At 44.2% G+C, this 20798-nt stretch overlaps 1 protein-coding gene across 5 annotated transcripts in view; it reads right to left on the bottom strand.

Moving 5' to 3' along the window:
• ADCK1 (aarF domain containing kinase 1) overlaps positions 1-20798 on the bottom strand; it is a 77514-nt gene that overhangs the window by 35592 nt on the left and 21124 nt on the right. For 4 of the 5 annotated variants that reach the window (XM_048307422.1, XM_048307420.1, XM_048307418.1 and 1 more), the window contains one exon: positions 11563-11766. The exons of the other annotated variant lie outside the window; for it this stretch is intronic. In XM_048307422.1, coding sequence (XP_048163379.1) covers positions 11563-11766 — 204 coding nt within the window. The remainder of the gene's footprint in view (positions 1-11562; positions 11767-20798) is intronic. 5 annotated transcript variants of the gene reach the window in all.

Below are 20798 nucleotides of genomic sequence, written 5' to 3' on the forward strand. Positions count from 1 at the left end.
ACTAAAGAGAAGCTGCAGTAGAAAAACTTACAAAGAGGTCTGGATGGGGCTCTGGAGTTTGTATCCTTTACAGCCAAGTCTCAGAAAAAAATGTACAGAGATCAACAGAAGTCCCTCAAAAGAGACAACTGCACGACAAATTAAATCCACAACTGACTTTGCCAATAGTGTCACTGGCACTATGCATTAGTACATCCCTAATGACCAGTCATACAAACCATGGAGCCCTGAGCTCTCTGCACTGACGCCAAGAGAAAAGTCCTATACTAAGCCAGCCACATCCTGTCCTGTTTTCTTCTTGTCAATCTCTCCTCTGAGTATCAACTTTTCCTTTCTTCTCCTGACCATATTTCCCCTACTTTTCACATGTCTGCTCTGATCTATCTGTTCCTTCTACAGTTCACTTATTATCTGTCTCTTCCTCCTCTTCCTCCCATGTATTTTTCCTTGCCTCCATATCTTCGTGTAGGGCTGCCAAATCTCTGCTTCACTGGTATAACTCAGCTGATTTACTTTCCTTAAAATGTCTGCTCTCATGTAAATTACCCTCCAAACCCAGCCTGTGAAGCGGGCTTGTTCACTAAACTCTATGAATAGGAAAGTAGGCACAGCTGGCCTATTCATAATCAACATAAAAAATAGATTAGCACTTTACAGATTAAACATTATCGTTTCGACGGTTAACATAAATCAACTACACTTACAGGCCTAGCATTGCTGCTGCCACTGCAGGGTGACAAGTACTGCAAAGAGAAGGGCTGACAGTCCAGGGTGCAGTGGGAAACAGTGTGAACCTAAGTTCTCCTCTGGCATCCCCAGTGTGTACTGCTAGAGGTTCTTACCAGGAGAAGAGTAGGCTACGGAAACAAAGATAGGGGGGTAATTTTGATTAATTCACATGCATTTCCATGCAATCTAGCAACCCATTATTCTAAAGTGAGAATCCAACTGCCTTTCTTCCTTCCCTAGGGCTGATGCAGCTCAAAAATAGAGCAACAAAGTCAGCCTCTGGAATAGGAGCAGGACAGGAAGCCTCAAAATATTAACTGGTACGTAGCTCTGTTTCCTATAGTTCAAAATATTTGGGCTTCTGTGGATGAAGAAAAGCAACTTGGTGGATTCCATCTATTCTAACCATCTCAAAAATCACCTCATTACAACCCAGGATTCACCTCACCGAAGAGAGGCCAAGTACTGACACTGACTTCAGACGTGTCCTGTGGAGAGCAAAGCCAGGAGAGAGTATCCTGGAGCGGTCAGGCTGCACTTTCTCCCTCATCAGGTACACGATACTAAGTCACTGGAGATGCTCGCTCCAACACACTGTGATCAGTGTGCTATGGCTATGTAGTCATTAGAGAGATAAGGACCACAGAACCAGTCTGGTCCATATCTTTCCATTCCCTCCTGCTCACTCACTGAGAACCACCCAGTGTCTCAAATGTTTACGTTGGAGAGCCAACCTGTAATTCCTGAGCTGGTTTTAGTGACTGCAAGGGACTGGCAAAGGCCTTGGCCAGGATATCCCATTAAGAACCAGCCTCACACCTCTTTCAAACAAAAAGGAAAAAAAATAGAAGAGGAAGAGATTAGGTTATAGTCCAAAGGACAAAAGACAGACTGGGAGAGGAGGCATTGGCTTATAGGTCTTTTTGGCAGCCAGGGTAAAGACATTAGCAGTTTACAAAGGGCAAGGCAGGAAAAGTTACACGGGGAGACTTCTTTACTATAACCCCTCTTAATAAGCCCTGGTAATTTTAATTGCTCTAGCCTCCTTCTAGCCTTTCTTGATAAATGGGAATAGCAGCTAATAGACCTGAACCAATCAGCTACACTCAATAAGGTGCTTGAAAAAACTAGCTTTGTTCTCCACACACAACTCATACCACCTCAGTTTCATTCATTATCCAAAATGAGCTAACTAATGTAAATTTTCTACTAATAATTTGAAATTTGAAAGGATTGGTGCTGAACAGCCTTTTCCAAGAACTTGCCAATTTGAGATGCAGTGGTTATGTGAGCTTTGTAAGTGAGAAACTCATAGGTTCGCTTCAGCTGAGCTCTCCTGGCACAAGCAATAGCTCACGTGAGTTTACTTCTTCAGTTGTCACAGACAGCTTCAGAGGTTTGGCTCTGAACCTCACATTCTGTAAAACTAAATACTGCAAAGCTTACAGAAGATAAGTGCAAAATATTCTTAATGTTCACAAACATAACATGAGAAAACTTCCTCAGGCTAGTCTGCCTACTAGGAACAAACAGATTTTGCTCACTAATGGTCTAAAGAACTTTGAGACCCCTTAGATCCCAATTTTTGCCTCAATTCTCAAAATATAAAAGCATGTTGAGTGTGTGGCTTCTCATAAGGAGAATTTCCAATGCTCCTAGCAGTTTTTTCACAGGGAAGAAAACTTGCAGGCAGAGTTGAAGCGTTTTTTATGGCTCAGCATCCTTCCATAGAAGCAAGAGCTGCCTGTCAGACAGATCCCAGAAGTGCCATAAAACAAAGCTTATTAGATCACCATACATCTTAAAAATTCATAAAAATTATATGTGTCTATTCTGTATGTTAGAAAAATGCAGATATGTCAAGGTCAGGCCCTGTAACTCCTTACTTCATCTTATGTCATTTGTTTCATCTACAAATAACCTATTGCCAAAAGTTGCCTGACTCACTGCATCATGTTTTCATGTTTCTGATGGGTCAAGAGCCAAGTAACTGTGCAGATGTAAAATTCTGAAAGAAATCAGGAGACAATAACTAGTCAGCACCAAGTAGGATATTAAAAGATCAGTGGGCAGGCAGATGATGGGATTCTCTGCTCCCTCAAGAGAAAAATCAGGCATAGTAAACCCGGCCTGTGTAAAGATCAGAACATGAAGAATATTTCAGAGTATATCAGCAGTGGGCTTTGAAACAGAAGCCAGTCCCTCCACACAGCAGCTCAATGTTTCTGCCCCTACACAGATCCTGCTGTGTTAGAAATGCCTGGAGATTGCTGAGCAAAGGAGATACACATTTGAAAAAAGGAAGTCTCCATATGCAAGAATAAGGACTATTAATCCCAGATACAGACTCCAATTTCCAGTGATTGTTTGGAATTGGAAGGGTTGCCCACATGCTGAGAAGTGTTTTCTGTCAATGGCTTGAGCATTGCTGTGCAGCATATCCACCACGTCTGCAGGATGCGGATACTGAATACAGCCTGACACAGCTGTTTTGTGCACTGCCAGCCAAGGTGTATTTGCATCAAAGCAACACTTCTGGTGCAATCAAAACTCTGAGAAAACTGTACTGTAACACAGCTTACCATCTGCACAGACACTGAGCCAACAAATTCCACGCAGGTATGTCATACACTAACCCCCAGGCACCTAAAGAATTCGTAAATTGAAGGAAAAAAATGTCACTAAGCATCCAGTTCAGAACTATTCCTTACCAGGCCATTCCTCATTGCATTTTCTGATCTGAAGTTTTTCTCTTCCTTGCAGAAGGCCCTCCAAACAATCCTTCAGAAAATCAACTGTCCAACTTCCTATATTGTAAATCTTACTAATTTGAAAGAAGTCAAAGGAGATTATCCTCTGATCTATACTCAAAACCTTCTCTCTCTTAGACAATGGGGCCTAGAGTACGCAGGAAGAAGCTGCCATGAGCAGGACCCAGCCATCCTCTCCCAGGAGCTCTGAGTGGAGAGAAAATCCATAGAAAGTGGCAGTACCCTCTTCCAAAGCTCCCCTCTCAGTCAGAACAGCAGGTTGTCCTTGGCACGACAGTAAGGGTCAGTAACACTGAAGCTTGCATAAAGAGTGAGCAGGGACACAAGAAACAAAGTAAGGTTCACTACCTGAGCCACATAAAGCTCTCTGTTTGCTTTCCCCATCTGCCCTTGGAGCAGCAGTTCTGGACAGCTGCTGCTCACACAAGGGCTCAGTGTAGAGGCAGCCACATTGGGATCTGCCAGTGACTGGGGCCTCTTACCAGAGACAGGGCAGGGCAAGCACAGCAGAGTCTGCAGCAGCAGCGGGACTGCACAGGCAGCCACTTGTGCCTTTCCGTTGAGTAATGCAGGACCATTTGTTCTGGGTGACATTAATGCTATTCGCCATCCATCTCAGACTCTTTAAATTACCTTTTTATGGCCAAAATCCTTTTCATAATTGATAAAAATCTCTTTTTTATATCCCAAGTTATTGAAAGAAATGTGAAGGTTTTTTATTCCTCATTACAGTTTTAATAAAAATGTGGTTTTTATTGATGCCTGCTTGGAAGCCCTGCCGGGTGTGCTGAGAGAGACTCAGAGTGGTGGGAGAAGGGCCTTATCCTCCCATCCCACTTTCCAGCTCCTCACACTGTCAGAGCAATGGCCACCACAGCTCAGCTTCCACTTTGGTCGGTAAAGAAGGGTGGGTAACATCATGCAGAATGAGGACCTCTGACCAACAATACCCATAGCAGGCAAAAGAGGCTCTTGCTGACCTAGATCTGGTTGCCCCAAGCCCATTAGTGATGTATGCACAGTGATGGATTTCACTGACCACCCCGGCACAGCACTGCTGGAGATGGTATTTTAGGACAGAACCAGGTTCACAAACTACAGGAGACCTGGGTGCTCAGCAAAGCCATTCTGTGTCAGTCCACAGCCCCAAGCAATCACAAGAGGGACTGTGCACTGTGCCACACATCAGTGCTTTTGGGCAGAGCATTCAACCACAAGGCTGCGCAACACTGGAGGAAGCAGGCTCTGTCCTGGCATCCTGGGTGGGTTAGACAACACTGCCAGCCTGGGAAGAGGCTTTCTGGAGCCATAACAGAACCTGCAGCAACCTTCATTATGATACGAAGACCTTGTGATCTAGCACAGTAAATGAATCTTCTCTAGAACACCATATGGAGCCAGCTACAGAAAGTGGCTCATACTACCTTGGGAATAACTTGGATGCTGTAGGACATGCAGCGTAATACCCAACAGCCTATTGAAGGCCTAGCTCCTCTCCCACAGGGCTGAGCATTGCTTGAATCATTCTGCAAATCAGAAATAAGCATATGTGTTGCCAGAGCTTAAAATGCTAATCAACAAATTCCAGAAGGTCGGGAATCAAGTCCATCCTTCTCCCTCTCACTGGCACGGCAAAGGCTCCCATACTATACCAAGAATTCACGCAGAAATAGGATTAAAAAGAGTCTTTTCTCTTCCTTCTATTTCTCATACTCTCATAACAGTATGAGGACAGGGCAGTCTCTTGCACTGGGGATTAGCACCTTGCTGTGGTCCCATTCTCTATCTTTCCCATGGCAGTACACATGGGCATACAATTTTTGTCCCTCCCCATCAAAGGGCCATGCAGCATCACTGCAGATGATTGCAGTGACCATACTCCCAGGTATATATGGGCATGTTTCAACAACAGATGAATAATATTTCATGTACCCAACCCAAAAAACACTTTGGGAACTTTAGAAGTGCCCTGGCTCCAGCCAGGACAGGGTTAATTTTTTGCAGTAGCCAGGAGGGGGTGTGGCCCCTAAAGTTACTTGATACCACCTCATGACATTGCCAGAGGCAGGGGAAAGGGACTCTCTTTCTCTTCCAAGGAAAAGGAGTTCCTTCCAATGGAGTTAAAGTGGTGGACAGAACAGTCAGGTATTGTTTATTGTCAGGGGCTTTTCACGTAAATTGTTTCTCTGCCTTATACCTTTCATTATTAATATTGTTGCTGTTATCGTTTGTTTTCTTATCTCATTGCTGTTTCCAGTAAATTGTTCTTATCTCGACCTGTGATCTTTGCCTTTTGTGCCTCCAGTTGGTTTTAGCTGGAGTACTAAATTGGAGAATACCATTCCTAAAAAGATAGGAAGCAATTTAAAGTGTTGCCTGGAAATAGAACAAACCTTCCCAGACAACGTTAGAATAATATAAAAGCAAACCTTTACTTGAAAGCCTTCAGGTACACAATATGATGAAAAACGCACATGGTACAGTAATTCTATGATTTTTTTATAAGGTTAGTTGATTAGTATACCCATCAAATATCATCCAATTAGAAGAACAGTTGGTTAGGTAATTTTTCCCTGGGTACTGCCCCATTGGAATTGGTCCAGAGGCTTCTCTATCCCACTTCTTGTTGTGTCTCCTAAGTTTCCAGTTGGAAAACAAAACGTCCTTGTAGGTGGTGCTCTTCTTAAGTAAGACTAAACAGTATTTCAGGAATGTGTTAGAAGGTTAGCTTATTGTTCTAACATGTAGGGGAAAAGGGTAGGAAAAGTACTAGGAGCTACAGCCATGCATTAGTAATCTACAAGGCTACAAATCTATGAAAAATATACAAAAAGCTAAAAATCTTTAGGCATCATTTTCCCCTTTAGAGACTTGACAAAAATTCTATATTGTCTAGTCTCTACCACTTACATTTGAAAAAGGCAGTATCCTTCTTAGCCATGGTTTTGCTGCAAAGCCAGTGACTTCTCAGACAAGGAGTATCTGTTTCTTACTTGCACAGCACTGGTGCTCTGCCAGGTACAACAGCAGGAATCCAAGGCCGAATCCTCCAAACATCACTGTGGAAATGCATCCTACTTCACAAATCACAGCACAGGAGGTTCCTCTACCACATGTGCTTTGTTTATAAATCACAGTCAAACCATTGATGTATCCTGCCCTGCTCAATCAACAAGTTCCTTTACTGTATGGCTGCAGGTGGTTTCTTGCAAATGGCAAAATAGTGCTTGAACAACCTGTAAAAGCTGCAATTAACTACAGATGGAAAGGATAGTCTCCTTGGAGGTGCTGGGTAATCAAGCAATTAAAAACTACTTCCCACTACCTGCATTTCCACAAAGCAGAGCCAGAATGACATCCTTCCAAATGACAATGTTTCCATCTGTTTAAGCCCTTTATATGATTTGGCTTCAGCAGAGACAAGCCTTGACCTCTGAGCTCTCCCAGCCCTTACTCCCAGCTTTGAACAAAGGAAGCATTGTAAGCAGAACTTTCAATCACTGGTGTGTTCTCAGTAGGGAGCCTGTCTTGTCTCAGCCTTCCTGGAGCACAGCAAACTCACCAGCAATGGCATAAGCATGAATGCAGATATGGATATCTGCAGTCAGGATTTCTTGGGATCCCTCATTTGCTCATCTTCAACCATTTCTACTCATCTCTGCAACAGTTTCAGCAACTGTTAGATGTGAAGGTAAGTCAAGAGACAAGGAGAGACACTCACTCCCATGGCTAGTCACATGCCTTACACCAGCATGTCATGCCCCAAGCAATGACAGCCTGGACACAGAGCACCTGGGCAGCCGCGCTACACAAGCGCCCCATCAACATGGCAAAGACCCTGCTTGGGACCCCACTGCCCTCAGTTGCGGGGGTGCTAACTTTGTCCTTGCCCTCATCCCCAACCACACAACATCCAACCAGACACAGGAGCAATGACTGGAGAACCTGTTCCCTAGGAACCTGCCAGAAAGGAGCGGGAACTGGGATATTTCTGAACGGACAGAGTGACAGATGGGGAGGAAGGGAGTGTCTCCCACCAAGGAAAATTACCTCCAACATGAGTTAAGGCCTAGGTAGAGTATGGAGTATACAAACATCAAGAGGGAGAATAAGAAGTCTTAGGGAAAAGGTCAATAAGTTGATTAAAAAATGCCAATGTGTAAGGATGGGCTGGAAGCTGATGAGAATTGGCTATGAAAAGGGACATCTTGCTGTACACAGAAGTAATAACTGGTGCTGAGTGGGTAGAGCTATGCTGTGGCCTACTGGAATGTGCAATATGAGGAGGTACTTTGGGACTAGAAACAGGTAAAAGTGTGTGTTGGCGTAGACAAGAGTACACAGTGAAGCAAGGAGATGACCCAGTATCTAAACTCCTTATTGTGCGGCAGCAGAGAAGTGAGACCAGTATTAGGGAATGCACTGGACAGTAGTGGAGCCAGGCAACAGAAAGGCACAAAGGATATTTGGAAGACCAGGGTTGTAAAAGCTGCCAAGTCCTTCTGCAACCACTCCATCACATGACAAGGGATGCTGTGAAATGCACTTGATCAGAACAGAGTGGCATTACCTCCCCAATATGCCTGTATCCCACAGCCACATGACAGTCCTTTCCAACAACCTACCAGAGGGAGGAAATGCCCCTAATCCCAATGCTGTCAAAATTTCTTCCACCTTTTCTAGTTTCTAAGCACAAAGATTTTGTGCTTTAAGGTACACACACTGAAAGATTTATTTTCCAGAGCTCCTCATCAGTCTTCCTCCCTAAATGTGTGGTGTACACATTTCAACAGAAGTTGCCTGGCTCTGCCCTGCATACACTTGGTTAAGAGAGCACTTAGCTGAACCAGCTCTCTCTCCCTGTGTCATTAATAGCTCTGCAGAGAAAGAACATATTCCGTTTGCCTTCATTTTCCATGCTTGACACCTTTTCACTTTCAGAACCTTGTTCAAGCAAGGAAGATAAAAATAGAGGTAGGAGAGAGTCTTTCATTCATATCTTACCACCCATTCTTATGAACACAGCTTTTCCCAACTGCTCCAAGGAATATACCCAGAACAAGCCTAACCTGTGGTATCTCCACTGTCTCCCCAAAAGATTCTTGCTCTGTGATCTCACTGGTGATTGTTTCCAGGAGTTACTGCAAAGATTTCTTTGTGCAGCCTCTCCCACTGCTACTACTTGTGTTACTCTGCGAATCCCACCCCGCCCACCTCAACCTCTTGCATGTAACACCCGAGAGCATCATCACCTCCCACCATCACTCATCCAAACCACTGTGGCTGAGATTAGAAAGCCAGCATCTGCTCACTACTGATTATTTTTATCCCAGTGATCCTAATAGGTACACAAACTGGCCCTGGACTTAAACCAGGTTGGACAGGACCACCCACTAGTCAGCATATATGATGCTTCTCCTTCTGTGTCAAATCAGCACACATGCCATTCACCTTTACATCAGGGCTACATGCTGCAGCTCCCAGTCCCCAGCCATGATGCTGGCCTAGAATGGGAGATCCCCCATCAGCAGGGTGTCAAACAAGTCTGTGTGGGGACAACAGAGTCATGTTGAACTGCCATAAATCCACATCACAAATGCTCTGTCTTTGCTCAAACATCAGTCCCACTGGCATGGTCTCCATTTAAGCCAGTTTTCCCACAAAATTTGTCAAACATCCAATCCCTTGATAAGATTCACAGGAGTAGGTCACATTAGAAGGTAGACTATTTCTAATTGACTGAAAATATAATGCTTCTATACATGAAATTGGCTTTTTTTGATCTTCCTGCCCTTTTGCAAGCTCTTGCCTAATTTGTTAGCTTGTCACATACCTCCCTAGGTATCTCTGTATTTCCAGTTGCTCTTTCTCCCATTTGTTCTGCAGTGATCCAAGCTGTATGTAATTACTTCTTGCCTACACTTAAGATTCATCTGAAGAGCCCTGCTCTTGGGCCTGATGGGAGAACTGGAAGTCTTACCACTGAATTCCTGAGCAGCAGGACTAGGCTTAGGCACCCTGGGAAGGTTCCCTCACTGTCATTTTTTCTTCTATTTGAATTCATCTGCAAGTTCCCAGGTGCGATGCTGGCCCCAGGAGGGAAAATTTCAGGATCCCTCTCTGCGCTCTTCTCTGCCCTGACACTCCACCATGCCCCTCTGCCACCTATATTTCAGCTAAGTATACCATATTTAAAATATACTGAGGATCTAGCTACACTGGAATTAAATTTGTTCCTGAAGCAACCCTGTTAAAACCTCTAGGCTCCAGATAGGACAGCTTTGGTGCATTAGGTTCTCAAATCCTTTCTGGTTTTAAATACTTTGATTTGGTACCTTGTAACTATTAACACAGGCATTTACATCAGCTTTTAATACTGCCCAGTTTTACACAGTCCTTTATTTTTATACATGTTATTCTCTTCATTTATCTCTTTTATCGTTGCTGTCTTTCTCTTGTTACCATTTCCTCTCCATCACTTTCTTCCCATTTCTACCTTTTTTGCCCTCCCTCTGTCTCAAAAATTAAATATTGCCCAGCACTGCCCATGTGAAGGAAGTTAATGCTATGACGTAATGCAGCTGTGGAGACTGTATCTGAACTGCTTCACTGGGAATCAGTGAGGCATGGAGCATTCATCTAGCTCCCAAGAAGCATAAAGAAACCAGGGATTATCAGTGGCAGCTAGACAAACACACACTTGAGAGAAAAGGTCCCACCTCTGAGCACCTACTTCAGCCTTTAAGAGACACCACACAAACTGTGCCAGAGTTGGGTGGTGTGGTAATTCAGTGTGGGCTAACCTTGGGGTGGCTTTCCACAGCTCCTGTGGAAGGGAGATTGCTACATGGAAGCCCATGGAGGCAGAGGCCTGCAGGGAGCAGCCAGCCTGCCTTGCTCCATCTATCCACTGAGCTATGAAACACAGCTGGTACCAGCCATGCTACAAGGACGGAGTGCTGACAGAGGGAGCATGTTGCAGGTTGGGGGCTGACCTTAACCCTGCCATTAAACTGTAGGGAAATATTAACGGTTATTCCTGACCACACAATATGTAGACCCTTAAACTACACCTAGGCAGACTCACCCCATCCAAATCTGCCCGTAATGCACCCTCTAGGTGCAAATATTTCACTTACCTTGTGTTTCCCCCCTACCTCCTTACCATGCAGTCAGACAAGCCAGAACAACCAGAACAGCTCCAAAAACCCAAAATATGAGAACCAACAGATATACATACTGCTTCCCTTCTTCAGCCTTCTGTCTTCCTCCCCCTCACACACACTTTCCCTAGCATCACCATTGTACACTGTTGCGCCCTGCCTCCCTCTTCCCTTGTCAGTTGTGATCCTTGAAATGCCTCTCCTCAACCTGGGCTAGAGTGTGAGGGGACATCTTGTAAAGAGCAAGATGCAAAGTAGCAGAACACCCTCTGTAATTTACTGTGCTTACTCCCCTCATATCTAATGAACACAGTCACCTACCTACTGATCTCAGTGCTGTGGGCTGCTGAGGGTTAATGATGGCACCAACTCCTGAGCTACTGCGTTACCTGACTGCAGCACCAAAAGTGATTTATGCTATTATTTTCTTTGGGGGTTAATTAGGGGCTCGAAAAAGTAAAGGGCTGTCAGTGCTAGCTGGAATTGGTCTAGTACAGCCAGGGGAGAGCAGTCATCCCTCACAGAGCTCTGCCAATATATCTTCGTCCTGAACATCAATACCTCCAGCTCCCACCCCTCAGTGTAGCAGACAGCCCTCCATCCTGACCTCCCACAACCCTGTTAGTCTTATCATATAGAGTACGCTGCTCTGCTGAGTCCTGCCATTTCCATCTGGCACCTTTCACACCCTTACTCCTCTGTTATCTTCTCCTTACCAAAGCTTTGCCAATAATGCCCATTGATGGATAGGGAAAACTCACATGGCATTCTCCCAGAGGCAAGGAAGAGCTATCTTCCCTTGGTATCTCTTATAACTGAGAAACAGCAGTTTTCCTTCCTCTAGCTGTCCAGGGCCTGCTGAGGCCTGAGAAGCCACCACAGGCTACGGTTGCCCCTACCTCTTTGCCTAGATCCTCACGGATAACTTGCTCAATCTCCTGCCTGGTGCTCTGCGGGGCCTGGCTGTGCAGCACCTTGAGGGTGCGGGTGTACTCCTCAGGCAGGAGGTAGTCCAGCGCTCCCAGGTGCTGTCCCACCTTGATGAAGGTGCCTCGGTTGGAGCAGCACAACTCCCGGAGGCGCTCAGCAGAGCGCAGGTGCACCTGTGAAGAGACCAGAACGTTATTCAAGCCCTTTTGCTGTCTGTTACATGCACATGTCCACATATGTATCTTTTTTTGTCCAGTATTTAAGCAGACCAAGGATTTCCTTTCTTGATTCTGGGCATCATCATCTAACGCGTCAGTTCAGTATTAGGACTCTGTCTGGATTTAAAGGGTCTGAACCAGACCAGCACAAGATGCCCCAGAATATAAAGGGCTTCAACACTTGTTTGTACAGGCACCATGATCAGTAACAGCACATTAGTTTTTGGCTCATCCTTGCACAGAAAAAAAAGTCTGGCCATAGGGCAGCATTGGTTTGTCACTGTGATTCACCACTGTGATGCATAGTTTGGGAACCCCTTGTCAAAAGACAAAAATCACAACCACAATCATTATATCAGACTCTTAGTGTGAGTGCAGTGAATTAAAATGAGAAGAAAACCACAGAAACCATCCCAGAAACTTCCAGGAACTTAGAGTCTGTTAAAAATCAAAATTACAGACATCTATTTGGGAGTGAGAAGGACAGTATGTGGGCAATCCTTCATCTTCCTCACCTCACTCTGACACGCACAAGGGGAAATTACATCCCTCCAGTCCAGCCAGGTCTTTGCCAACAAAGTCTGCAGTGACAGTGGTTTGAGCAACCAAGTGTTAGAAGACTTGCCAGCTGTGCTCACAGTGGCCAAAACGCAACTACCAAATCAAAAACCCATTGCCAAACACTTGTCTGGTCTGCATTTCAGCTCTTAAGGTTCATTCTGCTCCTCAAGAATAGAACAGCCACCACATCCTTCAGTGACAATGATTTTTTCTGCCTTTATTACTCTCACTAGAAAAGGCTCCTACCAAGGACACAGCTACATTGAATAATATTTAATGAACTTATATTATATAAGTTTACCCTAGTACATTAATAAAATCTAAGCAAATCAATAACAAAAAATAACTGTGCACCCATCTCCTGTAAATGCCTGACACCTATCTGCATGAAGCTATGGATCCTGAAAGCTTGATCACAGGGAAGTTTTCCAGCTTTCTGCCAGCATCTGTGTGAGAGTCTTGCTTTCACATGCATGCTGGCTGGGAACAGTGAGAGGTTTTTGTAAACCAATCTTTTATCTTGCAGCTGCAAGTTAGTTATGCAGTTTGTTATGTTACTGACTGGAGAAATATTTTGAAATGGGTGTTGTAGGGTTTAACCAATCATTCTAAGAGCTGGATGGTCAAAGGACCAATAACCTTATGCCATTCAAGCGAACCAGGTTATATAAATGAGTTTGGAAATTAACAAAAAAATTCCCTTCCTTTGGACCGAAGTCTATGCCGCTTTTCTTGCCATCCCTGGTACAACAGCGACATGAAGCCTCCTAATTCCTCTGGCTTCTGTGTCAGAAGTCATTGAAGGTCAAATCCTGTGTTTGCAGCCCTCATCTGCCCAAGATCCTGTGGTGATGGACTCCACCAAAAGCCTTGAAGTACGTGACAAAAGGAACAATACCACAAACATTCATGAACAGCACATACACCCATGCCATTCAGCAGCTATCTTTGCTCTCTGCGCAAAGTGGTGCCCTGTCACATCATGGGACAGGCTGAGTGTCTCGCATTTGGGAACATGTCGGGGGCAGACTGAGTGCTGAGCTGCAAGTGCATGAAACATAGGCCTAGGGGAGTGTGAGGAGAAAGCCTAATGTGCAAGTCTTGCCTTCAGTGTGAGACTTGACAGTTTGATGCACACGTGCTCACACACACACACACATTTTCCTAGGTGGGCACATATGGGCAAGTGTAACTCGTGCTGGGTTAATGAGCTTCCCCCAGCATATTGCCAGCTCAAGAACACTCCCACATATATAGGCAGCAAATAACACCCATGAGCATGCCTCAAGTCTCCCACATCATTCTCCTGCATTTTACACAACAGCTTCGAAGCTCCTGCTGTAACAAGCCTCTGCCCTGGCTCTTTCCCTGCTCTCCTTCCCTGTGTGCAGCAAGGACAAAAGGAGGCCAAAAGGGAACAAGGAAAGGAAGTTGTGATAAAAGATGAGACAGCAAGAAAACCAGGGAGGGAGTAATGGGATGAAAGAGAAAGGGAGAGAGGGAGCTAGAGCAGCTGGTTTGTTTGTCACAACACCAGGAGTCCATTACAGGGAAGCGGCTTTTTTGCAGCTCCAATAGTCACCCTCTACCCACGGCCTCCAGCTGTGGAGGAAAACCCTTGCCAGCAGTGAAGGAGAGTGGTGGCCAGCCACACCCCTCAAGGTGTTGGGCAGCCATAGCCAAAGGCACTGGCAGGAAACAGGGGCAAGGCTCTATACAGGTATGTCCCAGAAAACCCAGCACTGAGCTCCTAGCATTGAGCTCAGGCCAGTACAGGGCCCTACGATCTCCCATGCACAGCAGGAGCCCATCAAATGACTCCAGGCTGCAGCATGACTCAGGACAGAGCAGCAGCAGCCCAGGGCTGTAATGCAGTGCTGGGTGTCAGGCCAAGCAGCCAGCTCAGGATAGAGGTGCTGGCTCCAGTGCATTACCCCCACCACATGGATTGCCAAGGGAGATGGAAAAAACAGGATGGAAAACTCATGTAGCTAAAAATACAACTGACAGTAGACACACTTGCATACAGGGTTTATCTTCGTATTGGTTACTGCTGAGAAAGAGGTGGAAATAGCCCCTCTTTCCTCTAGCACAAGGCTGAGAGGAAATTTTGGCCCTCACAAATTTATCCATACTGTTGAGAAGCTGGTTGGCCTCATGGATGCAGGAGTCCTAGCCAAGAGAGACAAGGAGGATGGTTACAGAGGGCTCCAGGAACAAAACAGAACAAAACCCCCATGCACAGCATTCTCCACAGTGCTTTCACAACTGGCTTGGCTTAAACTTTTAAGAGATAGATGCCCTGACTGGCTGGCTGGACCAGGGAATTCCAGCTCCTGCACCTCTAGAGAGACAACATGACCAAGCAACTTGTCTCAGAAGAAGTAAATCTGTAACCCTACATCTTACAAAATTCCAGTCTGCATTAGAGGCAGAAGTACAGCGAGCATGAAGCAGGACTGTGAATGCAGCTTCCAAGGACTCTTTTCTTATCAACCAGATGAAGTTTTTTAGCAGAAAACTTTCCTAATGATCTCTATTATTTTCTTGGATCTCCCCAAGATAGGTCACAGTCCAGATGCAGCACTTGTTTCTCTGACAGACTACATTCCCCTAATCATAGACAAAATAAGAGCATCACATTCCTACCACAGTGTCCAGTAGTGGTGGCCCATGCTTCTGTTCTACCTTGAAGAAAACACAAGGTAAACGGAAATCTCCAGAATGGCTCAGAATTTTTCTTCAAGATACTGCTGTTTGTTGCAAAAGCAATTCTTCAAGACTGTTTTTATCAGAGGAAAGAGCTGGCAACAACAGCTAATTTTACACAGACATACTTGTATGCATCACCCCTAGGAGCACACTACAAAAAGAAAGGAAGCATTTCATGTACCAAGGAATATCAAGAATAAGCTTCCGTCAGAAAACCCTTCAGATCACAAATCCTGTCTGACTCTGTACATGGCTCTTTCCTCAGTCCACATGGGAATCTTTTTCTGTCTCAAATCCCTTCAGCAGGACAAATTCTACATTGGCCCACACGGCTATCAGACTCTTCTGCTTTACCTAAACCCTGGTTAGACTGGGATTAACACTGATTATTAAAGCTGTGAAAGTAACAACTCTCAAGCATGGAGAGGAGGCAACTCTGGGATGTAGCACATGCTCAGCAAGCAGAGCTGCAAAGGGATGTTTTTTGAATTATGCTTGATGTACAAGCAGACCTGGCTTCTCAAGTAATTTGGGTGCTTTTGAAGGAGCCTTTACTGACACAGATTATTGGCAAAGAACTGCTCGTCAGAACATCAAATGTGCAGATGTCATAAACTGATAGGTGCTAACCTGGTCTTTAAAATAAAGGAATTAATTTAGAAGAAAATAAATGCTCAAGCTAAAATATACTAGTGAGAACTTCAGTATTTGATATCTGGTGACAGACCTGGTGGCAAAAATGCTCAGAAAGGCCACTAAAGACAGTAAAGTAAGTGGTGGAAGCAACCCCTCATAGGAAATCCCTCAGAAAAAGTCAACCCAACTCTGCAGGCCATACTCTTAGCTGACAAAATGTGAAATGAGGATTAGGAATGCAAAGAGAACAGCCTGCCCATCACTGCTTACAATGGAGATACACTCTCCAAGACAGTATTTCAAGAAAGCCGTCTCCAGAAAACACCTGGAAGACTTCAATCACATAAAAATTAGAGATTAATTCAAGAAGTAGCTGAGATGCTAATAATCATAAAAAAAGAAAATCTTATATTAAAACTGCTAACTTCCAGAGGACTAAAAGGGAAAAAATGTTGCCCTATTTTCAAGAAAAATCCAGACTAATCTGGGAAACTATAGTCCTGCAAGCTTTAATTCTGTATCAACTAAATTAGTTGAGACAATAATTACAGAGAGTACTAAAAATCATCTAGCTAAATGTGATACAACTGATAAAAAGCCAATAGTGATTTTGAGGGGGGAAAAACTATTCTTCACCAGTCCACTAAAATACTGTGTGTTAATACAATGGCCAATAGAAAAGAGGCATTAGAAAAGAGGTATTTACTGGGGCTCTCAAGTGGCTTTCAACAAATATCCTCACAAAGAGTGAAAGGAAAACTCAGCAATTATTGGAGATACAAGAACATCACTTACTCATTTTATCCTATTCCCAGCTCAGAAACCCAGCACTACAGAAAGCAGCAATGGGAGACTCTCCAGTTAGGACAAGGCTGCAACATTTAGTGCTGTTCTCACCACAGTTTCTTTGCAACCTCCTCTGAGCATTTTTAGACCAGATGATCCTGCAGAAGCCTTGTCTATCTTAGGACCTGCATTCATTTTTACTTGCAGGGAAGATGAACTAGCACTGGAAACACTGAGAAATATGATGAAAAGGGGAAGAGGTCCAGGTAGCGCCCAGAAGGCAGAAGGAGCTCTCTACTACAAAATGATTGACCTGCATCACTGTCAAAAACAAACACCTGTTCTTACACCAAGGTTTCATTTTCCTGCTACTGATCTGGCAAAGGAGAGAACAGTGCAGTGACAACAATTCCATGAGATGCAACAGATATTATTCACCACTGTGGAAAAATAAGCCCTGCCAACTCCCTACCAAAGACAGGTGAAAAATCAATACACCAGGAGATCACCCTCAGCATAGATGGCTGCAAGGTTATACATATTGGGAGGTGCAGTTCGTCCTCCCCGCAGACACTGCTGGGTTCTCAATTAACTGGAACCATCCAACACTTGCATCACATTTTTGTGGACTGCTCAGCATGCTCAATGCACAGCAGGAGTCAGGAAAACCCAAAAAAGCTGTTTGACTGTGATAAAAAAGATTAAAATGTTTAAAATATCAAAACGCTATTGTATAAATTCAATGCACAACCCCACCCTGGATTCTAGGACATCCCCTCACAAAAAAAGAGGTAGATAAATAAAAAAGGACAGAGAAAGACAGGGGAAATATGACCATGTAATATAAAAGAGTCTGTTAAAAAAGAGATTTGAAATGTTTGGAGACTGTTTAGATTACAGAGAGTTGATGCATAAGAGAGAAAAGTTGGATAAAATAACGAAAGGAAAAAAAAGCTCCCATTCCTATTTCCAACTCTCATAAACCCACAAACAATGGCACATTCCACAAAGCAACAACCGTTTTTAAGTTGTTTTTTTTTTACATCCCATTTTGCACAATACAACATTAACCAGTGGCACTCACTTTCAGAGGAGAAAGAAACCAAGAGCTTAATGGAATTCAGAAAGGCTTTAGATATTTATGATAAAACAACCATACCTGATTTTATATGGAGCTTTTCATCTCTAAAAGTGCTTTTACAAACCTCTTTACAAAACTCAGGATCACTATTCCCCATTTTACAGACTCATAAGAACATTACAGGTAATAAAATGTCTAAAGGGCTTTGAACACTATTGCTCAAGGCATCAAGACAAAAATTACCCTATTGTCTGGCCACAGTGAGAAAATGCAAACAGGGTGCATTATTGAAATCTTCAAAGAATCTATTTGGTGTATCCAACTCCCAAATTCCAGTTAAATCTTCTGCTGAAGTCAACCTGTTTCCAAGGGTCTTCCATATTCACTGAATTACCTGCCATTTGAAGGAGTTCTGACATTGGTGATGAACTCTTGCTTTCTTTCCACAGAACAACAGAACTGCTGCTTATGGTCTTTCATATTAAGCCTTTGAGAGGCTGGGAAGAAACTTCTGTGTGGCACACAGTAGGTGGGAGCATCCCAAGCATATATGCTGTGAGCCATCCCGGACAAGAACATTCTTCCAGAAATGCCTGCAGCAGGAGACTGACTGGAAGAGCCAGGCTGTCCTTTGGACTCCCTACAGAGGGAAAAGAGGATGTCATCATCACCTCTGTGGTTGGTATCCCCAAAACACAGTAAGTTGGGTAGGAAGAAAAGACATGTCAGAGAATACAGGAAAGGAATCTGGTCATAGTCGTTTCTCTTCCACCCCTGATGATGACAGAGCCATATGCACAGGACTAGTAAAACTGCAGAAGGAGCTTTAGATGACCCAGGACAGCACAAACCAGAGAGAAGTGAAAAGATGTCCACCTCAATTTAACACAGTGAGAAACTGAAATCGGTGGCCATGCCAAAAGATGTTTAGGGAGGATACGTCTACTGGTGATGTGAATAGGGTACTTTAAAAACAGCAGTACAAAACGTAGAACCAGTTTCAGTGACAGTGTAGTTCTGTCTAAGGGGCTGTTATCTCCTCTTCCAACTAATCAGAATAAGCATACAGTAAATATAAACTACTACAGCCTTCACTAACACTAGCAGCCTGGTAATCAAACTGACTGTCAGCAAGGATGCTGCAGGAAGACACACAACTCTAAATGTAATAGTTATTGTCTGCTTTTTGTATTATCTTTCCTACTTACCTTTTACAAAAGCTCATTCCTAAGCACACTAGCTATTTCCCATTCAAATGCTTCCTTATACCAATACTAACTGATCATACTGCCAATGATGGATAGATCCACACCTCTGGAATTGGAATAAGTCCTGGTGCAATGTACCTCACTACCTAATAATTTGTTATTTGTATAAGTTATGTATAACTTAATAAGATCCTTCAGAAATTCTGGCACAACAGTTGGTTGCCAGTGGGACAGAAAGGAAGTGAGAAAGAGAACTTTATAGCTTGGAAAGGATTAAGGATGGAGATGATCCCCCAGACTAAAGTGACATCTTCTTAAGCTTCTCAGTTCCACAAACACAGAAAACAAGGAGTCACACAACTAGCAGGATGGCCAGTAAACGCTGTACTAATGGAATGTAGACAGTAAGCCTGCATCAGACAGCTGAAGTCTGGTGTTGGTGCTGTGGCCTTGTATCAGCAATGCAGCAGGTAGCTGAAATTAAAGCAAACACATTTCATGATTCGTGCAAAACTTCCCTGGAGATCACAAGGGACTTTTCCAAACCTAGGCCAACATTTTACGCTGAACAGATAAGCTCACACGCTCGAGCCATCAGGACTCTGAATTTCCACATACAAGCGCTCACAGATGCTGACATCCCACCTGTGCCACACATACTCTGAAGTCTTCCAGCTAAAACCCCTATTCAAAACTTAGTTCATATAGGTGACTAAAGGCTGGCCTAGCAACAAACTGTAGCAGTGCAGGTGGCTGTAGCTACTCTTTCTCCTGAGGAGAACTCAGACAACCAGCTGTGGTGGTTAGCAACCCAAGTTTAGCAAGTAACTTTTCAGTCATGGTGAGAACCCATGATTCCCTTGTTTTGCCTTTCGCATGTTTTCCCCTGATTGAATATTTTGTCTCCTTGTTTTATGTATGAAGTTATGTATGTTCATTTTTGTTCTTTAATATGTATTAGTTCTAGAAAGCTCTTTGTTCCTCGACACCCCATTGGATCCTTCCCTGAGTCCCTCCAATGTGTTGTTCCCATTGGTTCCCTTCCTGTCAATCCCACCTGCTTGTCTCTATCCCATTGGCTGAGATCCCCTTCCCCACCTAGTCTGTACCCAGTTTAAGATCCCTGGACCCTCCCACCAATTGGTCTCTTCGTCCCTGTCTTTTCATGGGAATAAACCTGTGTGGAACACATACGGAGAGTCCCCTCTCTTTACTTCTTTGCCTTCGCCTGTGTGCCTGCTTAACAGCGACAGAAGGATACAGCCCCTTTTGGGTGAGGAGCTCTACCCCGTTTTCATTATGTGCTGGGCACTGAGTGCCGCCTTCCAGAGGGGTTTCAGCGTTGACCTCCGGGCTTCTTTGTGTCAGCACATGAGGGGTAAAACCCCCTTCTGCCAGCTCCCAGTGGCTGAAAACCCCTCCAACAAACTGCTAGTGTGAGATGTCACTTGGTTCAAGAAACATTTTTACACTAGGCTGAGGTCCACCTCTTTGGCCAGTCACTCCCCAAGATGCTCTGGAGAGGAGGATACAGTGTTTCTCAACTGCAGGGCAGAGCACCAGCAGTCACCTTGCTGAACCCTGCCCTTGCTGGCCGGCGCATGCACAACCAGCACTGATCACCTGTTTGTGTTCCATCTTCATTTTTCTCCAAGCTCGGTCATTTGTGCTCTGATTATCTCTCATTACTGACGACCTTGCTGTAATGAGTTTTAATCTGCCTCGTATTAATTAGAAACATTTTCATTAGCCAGCTCAATTTTAGGTAAATAGCTAATAGAAGCAACTGAGCTGCAATTAGTTAGCTGTTGGGCAGTTCGGGATAAAAATCAGAAGAGAGCAGCTGTTTCCCCTCTAGACACCTCTGTGATACAATGCACTGTTCTGTGTAAGTCTCCTGAGCCAGGAAAACAAGGAGCACAGGGATGGGCTGGTCAGAGACAAAGGGAAAATAACATGCTAAAATAACTGGGCCGTAGAACTCCTGTGCCTATAGCAGGAAT

This window comes from Corvus hawaiiensis, chromosome 6 (genome assembly GCF_020740725.1).
Source record: "Corvus hawaiiensis isolate bCorHaw1 chromosome 6, bCorHaw1.pri.cur, whole genome shotgun sequence".
NCBI classification, from domain to species: domain Eukaryota; kingdom Metazoa; phylum Chordata; class Aves; order Passeriformes; family Corvidae; genus Corvus; species Corvus hawaiiensis.